This window comes from Zootermopsis nevadensis, unplaced genomic scaffold (genome assembly GCF_977971745.1).
Source record: "Zootermopsis nevadensis isolate Lab colony 2312 unplaced genomic scaffold, Znev_1.0 Znev_ptg000001l, whole genome shotgun sequence".
Classification (NCBI taxonomy): Eukaryota; Metazoa; Arthropoda; class Insecta; order Blattodea; family Termopsidae; genus Zootermopsis; species Zootermopsis nevadensis.
In genome coordinates this window covers 12,321,129-12,329,308 of record NW_028259133.1, presented here as the reverse complement: position 1 = coordinate 12,329,308, position 8,180 = coordinate 12,321,129, and the positions used below count along the sequence as shown (strand labels likewise).

The 8,180-nt window shown below is 37.2% G+C and overlaps 1 protein-coding gene across 2 annotated transcripts in view; it reads right to left on the bottom strand.

The window, feature by feature from the left end:
• Window positions 1-8,180, bottom strand: part of LOC110829932 (putative rRNA-processing protein EBP2 homolog) — a 146,406-nt gene that overhangs the window by 131,944 nt on the left and 6,282 nt on the right. Inside the window, exons 6-7 of one of the 2 annotated variants that reach the window (XR_015534848.1) lie at window positions 7,857-8,087; window positions 5,642-5,798 (exon numbers count right to left, since the gene is read on the bottom strand). Coding sequence is in view for 1 of the 2 variants with exons in the window: in XM_022064162.2 (XP_021919854.2) it covers window positions 7,886-8,087 (202 nt within the window). In the remaining variant the exon portion in view is untranslated. Of the gene's footprint in view, window positions 1-5,641; window positions 5,799-7,185; window positions 8,088-8,180 lie in introns of those variants that run through there. The other variant, XM_022064162.2, reaches the window with a different exon arrangement.

Below are 8,180 nucleotides of genomic sequence, written 5' to 3'. Positions count from 1 at the left end.
TTATTATTATTTTTATATATATATTCAGAGACCCTGTCAGTATCTCAGACTACATAGAGTCGACTGTTAGGAAGATTCTTTAATAATAAATTAGAATGGATACTGAAATATGCGACCGTGGCCCAATTTAAGGCAAGCCTACCACCCCACATTTGCCTGGAAGAACTGAGAAAAACTACACAAATCTCAGCCAAAATACACGATCTCTGCACCAAGATTTGAAGCTGGGACCTCCCAAATAAGAAGCAGGGTGCCAACACTCAACTGTTTCTGTTGGTATTACTGTTAACGTATTATTATTGTTGCTGTTAGTGGTTGCAGTAACATTTATGTCGACTGGACAAGTACTACACAATGATGGAAAATAGCTATGTCCCTGGAAGAATAATATTAAAATGAATCTAAAGGAAATACGGTGGGAAATTGTGGGACTTGATTCATGTGGCTCTGGATATAAACCTGTGGCGCGAACTTACGAACACGGTAATGAAACTTGGGGTTCCATAATGGTGTGGTATTTCTTGGCTAGCTAAGCGACCATTACCTTCTGAACGACTCTGCCCCTTGGAATTAGTTTAGATGTGAAGTCACGAAAAGTTATTCTTTGGGTACTATAGCAACGGGGTTTTTCAGGCTAGTTGTTTGTCTAAGAGTACATCCTCTGAAACGTCGGTGAATTTCTACCAGACTACACGTCGCTAAAACCCAGAAGACATCCATCTTCATCACACTTTTGAGATACGTGGTTCTGTGCGAATGCGAGAGAATGTCCACGCTGCGGTTCTGAAACTACCGCGACAATACCGCCAACCCGTGTCGGTACGCCACATCATGCGAGCACTAATGTCATTTTAACCCTTAAGGCATAGCTTCCACGTACCGCCACTGCTACCGCATACCCGTATTGGTTTGACTACTGCTTTATGCGTTTAATGTGGTAGCCAGATGAATTCCCACAGGCTACTTCATCTCTTTGTGTTACATTTAGGACCGAAATACAGGCCGATGTTTTAACACATCTTAGGTTTTCACGGCCTTCTGGATTGAGCCGCTGTGTAGTTTTGTTGGTGGTTATACCATTTCGGAGGAACCTTGAAGATGGAGGCAATATGTTTCTCCGAAACGTTGATAATCACCTACAAGGTGTCATAACCCAGAATACGACCTTAATGTTGATTTTAAAGAGAACAAAACGTATAAATTTCCGGTTTTGAGCGAAAAAGCAATGCCACTTCACTGGTTTGTCATAATCGGAACAATCAAACATGAAACATGTATTTGATAAGTTGAAAAACATTTGAGCAATTCATGCATACCTAACGAAAACATTTCTATAACTGCTGCTTCAATCACAACTAAATCTACACCGAATTTTCAAATTCATTAGTTGTCATTAAAAGTAATACAATTCCTCACACGAGAATATTATATAAATTAAAATATTCTTATGACTCAATGCCGTATTAAACACGAGAAATCGCAAACGAACTTATGTGCTTCAAATAAAAAGGTTTTCAGACAAATACAATGTCCATTTGAGTTCCGAACTACTGACTCTTCGTAGCAACATTTCTAACCTTAGCCTTTCCGTCCAACGGGAACAGATGCAATTATTTGGAACATTCTGTTTTGATCATATTAATAATGTTTTGAAACACACTCAACATACAAACCTACCAACCTGCCGCACGGCCCAACATCACCACATACTCTCCTAAGATCCGTTTAAAAGTTGATATACTACTTCCTTCTTGGTCTTCTAAATGGCTGTTTTCCGAAAGATTTTCCCTCCAAAATACTGTACACATTACTGATTGCATAAATCCCAGCTCCCCGTAACCTCCTACACAACATCATTGTAATGACGCAAAATAAATAACTTCAATTTTTAAAAAACCTAACATACATTTTGATGCTCCTCACAGCATAATATTCTGAACTACCCTCTTATTTCATGCCACTTCAGTCCAAATATTCACCTGAGCAATTTCTTATCAAACACTATTATTACCTCAGAGCATAAGATAATGTTTCACATCCATTTGCAGGTTACCCACGAGAATAAAAAAATTATGATTATATATAATCACACACGTTCTCATTATTGACTAAGAAATCAATTTAGCCAAAACCGAACTTCAGAGAGTAAAAAGGATGGCTGATGACTCTAAATCTCATTTCATTTTGGTTTCTCTTGTTCATCAAAAGAAACTGTTGTCCTATTCAAAACCACTCTCTAAAGTACATATTCAGTCTTCTACGAGGAAATCAAAGTGAATGTCAGAACATAACCTAAAATATTCTAACTTTGTTTGTATAGCAATTAGATAATTGCTACTTCTCATTTGGCAGTAAGAGCCAACTAATGTAAACAAGTTACCTGCAAAAGGGAGGTCATACTACGTGTTTCAATCCAAACAGAAACTAAATGTGGCAGTACTTAGAAAACACTGATGATGAATGATTAGACGGGAATGAAAGTGCGTGAAGATGTACCTCAACAAGGAGACCGAAAGCAACAGAGTCAGTCGGTCGTGTCCCCCGATCCACACACTTCTGAGAAGCATGTTCACAAACTAACTCCACACAGATTCAATGCAGCTTTTTTCTTATTAAAACCAAATAATCCTAACCTTTAAAAAAACTGTTCATCTTATAATCAAAACGTCTGACACAGCGATCCATAAACGGACGTCAAGCTAATCCACGCAAAAACAGATTAACAATACGTAAGATTTGAAGTTTTCACAGCGGTGAGTATGAAAATTTCTGTCTTCTGGGTTGTTGCGCTGTGTAGTCTGGTAGATGTTTATCAACGTTTCAGAGGTCATACTGCCTCCATCATCAGAGTATGAAGATTTATGTCTTCTGGGTTGTTGCGCTGTGGAGTCTGGTAGATGTTTACTAACGTTTCAGAGATCATACTGCCTCCATCATCAGAGTATGAAGATTTCTGTCTTCTGGGTTGTTGTGCTGTGTAGACTGGTCGATGTTTACTAACGTTTCAGAGGTCATACTGCCTCCGTTATCAGGGCGATGAATATGAAACGTTGGTTAACATCGACCAGACTACCTAGCGCAACAACCCAGAAGACAGAAATCTTCAGATTAACAATAAGCTTGAAACCAAAACACGAAATGTGATTCCACGAACACAAGAACTTTTGTATTTCAGCTCAACTCGTAACTCGCGCTTTCGAACGTAGTTCTGACTGCCCTTGTAATTTCACATTCAAGTTCACGCAAATCTTTTTGTCCAACCTTTATTTGTAATTTTTTTTTAAAACTAGTAACTAGAAAATTCAGATAAATCAACTGGTAAAATGTTCAATCAACAGTATACCAGCAGGTCGCTGGACTGCCCTTTGCAGACCAGTTTTGACAAATGAGAATAAGCTATCACATTGCGGGGCCTTCTTTTGGTACAAAATCTGCTTGTTCATTGTTTTGTTCTATATTATATAAATAATTACAATTTAAACCAATTTAAACCATAATATGAAAATAAACTATAAAGTGTTAAAAATTCAATAAAATGAACGTTCTTCCTTGTTTTATATACACGCCTCTGATGCGACTGATCCTTTTTGATGACTCCAGTGTTGTGAAGTACCGAATTCAAACTTTCTTACAAGCTTTTCAAGTGGAATAATTTACACATGAAGTTGATACAAAACAGGAAAGGTAAATGGGATGACTGAAAGAGACAGCAGGAGAGAGACTGGGACAGGAAATGTGTATGAGAAAGGCTGTTAGTGAGGAGAGGGTACAGAGAAAACCACTAAAATGACCTTTTATTAATTTTGTCCCTTGCTGCTGGCTGTTTACACACAGCGAGTAAATAGTAATTTATTAACCCCAGTGCTTTTTTTTTAGTTGGGTTACGGAATAGACTAGAGGGGCAAAGGAAGGGGATCATTTGTTTCAAGTGTAAATAACAGCTCGATAAAGCCTCTATTCCTACTATTTTATAATGTTCATGAATGCTCAAAAAAAACTAATGTAAAAATATTAAAATGAGATATTTATAGAACAGTCAAAATTAATTCTGAAAATGATATTTCATGTTTCGATATACCATTTTAAAATAAAGTATTTGATTTATTGGGGTGGGGCAGGGGGATGACCAGAAACTAATTCTCTACTGAATACACAAAGCTGTTATCTATATGAGTTAATTCATTATTAATACAAAAATTGCAATTCCTTTTTTTGCTTTAGAATAGTTTAATTACTAGTATTACATTAATATATATATATTAGGGTTATTAACTGAAAATAAACCCTAATAAAATTTTTTATAACAACTGTGAATGTCATTTATCCTGATGGTCTGCAAGTTTCATACATTTCCTGATTGAGTAAATCATACAAAAAGCATTAACAGTACAAGTGACTGAAGTATTTTTAAGCAGCAATTTGATTCGATGACTTTCCATATACTTTCTAAAAAGCTTCTATCAGTTTTAATTATTTCTAGATATGCAAGAGAATTGGACTGAACGCACATGAAATGTTAGGGAGGCTATCAGCTCCTTACATTCAGGCATGAAAATATAACATTGACAGAAATGCTTCCGAAGCTTATTTTGTCACATAATCCTTTTCATTATGATTCAACATGATGCCAATAGTTTCAGTAGGATCTTGATGCGTAAAGTAATTCTGGTAAATTTTCTGTTCCTCAAAGATATAAAAGTGGGCGGTAGGTATAAAAAGGTTGACGACCCCTGCTCTAGACTTTTAACTCGTGAATGCTACTTCACGTTCTTATACATAAACAGTAAAAAGCAGTAGGGACAGATTATCAAGAACCTTCTACACAAAACGTCATCAAAATCAGTCCAATAGTTCCCCAAGTTATGAGACACATACGATAGAAATCCATTTTAACTATCTCCAAACCTGTAAGGCTTATGAAAAGTGCATTGAGTACAAAATGTTTTACCTTTCTCTATGTCTACTGTCCCAAACATTTTTCACTCTGATAAATATTTAGTGAGTTAAATGAGATGTAAAGACCTGCGTGTGGATATTTATATGAAGTGTTCATTTCTGTTGCCTAATTTTAACCAAAATTGGAATGTGGTGATAAAAACATTAAATTTCATAATAATCCATTCAGCAGTTCTCAGAATCTTACGTCAGAAATATTTTGCCGAATACAGTCATGGAAACCGACCAAAAAGAGAGATGCAAGAAATTAAAAATGTAAAATAAACACTTGATTTTGGAAATAATTTCATAAATTGTAAAATTCAAGACAAACTTATAGAAATAATTCACGGAGTCAATGTTTCCGGACCGTTAAAAATATTACCCAAAACAAGTAACTTGCATATTTTAACACAGCAGAAAATCAGCAGACCAAGATAGACGCAGGCAGAATACGAAGAGCAAAGATAAAACTCCTAAAAAGTTTTCAGAACGAACAATTAAATGTCTGCTGCAAAATCGTTGCTTTCACACGGAACCTGAGAGCAAGACATTCATGCTGTCCCACCTAAGTTAATCAACATTAAAACATCATACAATGGCATAAATTACCTACCTGATGGTTAATTGTTAATATTAAAACTTCAATATGCCTTCTACATTTTAGTGATGTGTGATTACAACAATGCATAAAATCATATCTTACCTTACCGTTGTTCCTCCTTGCAAGGATGGGCTACTGGTGGACAGCTGAAGTGGGTAGTACAAGATATTTCAATATGTTATATACAGTAGTAATTCTTCCATCTTCAAGATGTTGAAAAGACCTCCAGCCATCAGGCAATATTTGGAAAATTTAACAACTGGAAAAAAAAAGCACGATGCTAACTATGTGGCAGCACATATTCAAGAGCCGGAGGAACATAAACACTTTAGACCAGGGGTCGTCAACCTGGTCCCTACCGCCCACTAGTGGGCGATTCAAGCTTTCATCGTGGGTGATGGCGGTTTTTGTCCGTTGTTACAAATTTTGTTCTTCCTCCCTATATATAAAATATATAGGTAACAACTTCGCGAGTTTGACTTTTTAAAATATGCTTTTGCAATTTACTTTTGAATTCCGTCTCTAAACTTTGAATATAGATAATAATTCACCGGACACTTCTCGAAGTATACTCGTGGATGAGGGAGCAACGAATGAGCTCCATAGCCAAAGGCACGACTTTAGTGTGCATAACAAGGGCGGGGCTTACCACCGGCCATCACTCAGTCTTCGAGCTGTACCTCTTTCATGGTGGTGGGCAGTACGTGCGGCACTGGTGGGCGGTAAGGAAATTTTACCATCAACAAAGATACAAAAGTGGGCGGTAGGTATAAAAAGGTTGACGACCCCTGCTTTAGACCATCTTAAACAGACCCATAAAGAATGTGGATAGCTCGGCTTGCACGGCGTTGTGCTAAAACGGTCCCCTTTAATAATTTTGGAAAATTTAAAGAATGTAATAAATGTATAAAATTACAGTAGCTGAATGACGTTGATGGCGAGTTACCGCAGTAAGGAATTCGTGTGCCAATATCTAGGCTAGAGCCAATATTCTCTGAGTAAATCAGCAGCTGCTTACATTTATACAAGTCAGTGATGTGTCAAGTGCTGAATACATGAAAATTGTTTATTGTACTGTGAGGGCAATTTGGCTATGAACCTTCACTTTTGGAGGGCAGTCATTTCCAGATGATGACAGCTTTGTGATATGATCAGCTAAAACTACGGCACACTATCTGACTAGCTTGGTAGATTGAGCCTGAACAGAACAAAACAATAACAGCCTAGACTATCTGGTTCACATTAGCGTCTTTTAGGTACTATGCTCCAAGTGGCAAGCATAAAGAAAGCATGTGCTGTGAGGTCAATGTTTTATGTACTGCATGAACTCAATCTTAACGTGGATCCACGGCCTTGTCTTGGTTAATAGCGTGACTGGTGTCAGCCACAGACAGCAGATTTAACTTGTACAGTAAATTAGTACAGTAGGTCCCGGGAGTGAGACAGGGCTCGAGGCAACACAAACGCATGCCGTACTTGGAGGTGATGGTTTAGAAAGCTTTCAACTGTATCTCCAATTACTACTGACTGGATGCAATTTACAGTTCATTGCAGAGACTTGTATACAGGTATCATTGTCATCGGGTGAGGTGATGGTAATTTTGGTGAATGGACTAGGAATGTGGGGTTAAAATTAATTAATGTGATAAAAATAAAACTTTATTCACAAGGTGTTGTAGCCTACAACAAAAACAACGACTGAACTTTGATTATACCAGAAAGTGGCTTCAGAAATAATGCAATTCTTGAACACAACTGCAATCAGATTATGATAAATGCCATAATAAGGATAATCTCTTAAATGACACAAAATCATTACCACACTGCAAGAAACAAACAGTGACTTATTTATATTCAACATTAAATTGGTTCCTGTGGTGGTGAGTATGTAGACTGTCGTGCCATGTAGTCTGGTAAAGTTCACCGAAATTTCAGAAGTGCTGGCATCCTCTATCATCAGGAAAATCTCATCACGTGATGGAGGCGCTAAGCATGTCTGAAATGTCTGTACTTTTACCAGACTACATGGTGCAACCCAGAAGATAGCCACCTGAATCCATTCACTTATTTACTGCTGCGGTGTCACATTATAAGGCTTGTAATTACCAACTAAATTACATTATGTACTACTGAACTGTATATGCCTGCCTAGCCAGAACAAAGCAGTGGGAAAAAATTACTTTATGCAGCATACTGTCCTCCCAGCAATAACCAGATAAAGGACGGAAGGAACAGAAGGGTTTTAAAATTCAGATGATTGACAGCACTGGCTATTCTAACTACAGAGTTCTTCTTCAAGTGAACAGTGTGATAGTACCTTCATTTAGATGATTGTAACTGAAAAAATTACTTCTTTCCAGCTTTCATTTTTAAACGTCTGTTTTTCCCTGGTCGTTGATGCTTTTGTGCAGCTCCAGGACGTTTTAGTTTGCTTGGCCGTTTGAACTCGGAAACGTCTGAACTACTGTTCTTTGTATTTCTCTTCATTCCCTTTTTCTTTCCACCATACCCAAACTTTTGGTCTTTATATCGACGTTTTCCTTGAACCCTGTAACATTTCATACAAATATTACGTATATAAACCATGACAAATAATGAAACAAATTATATGAACGTGACATGGAACAAATATTTATGTCAC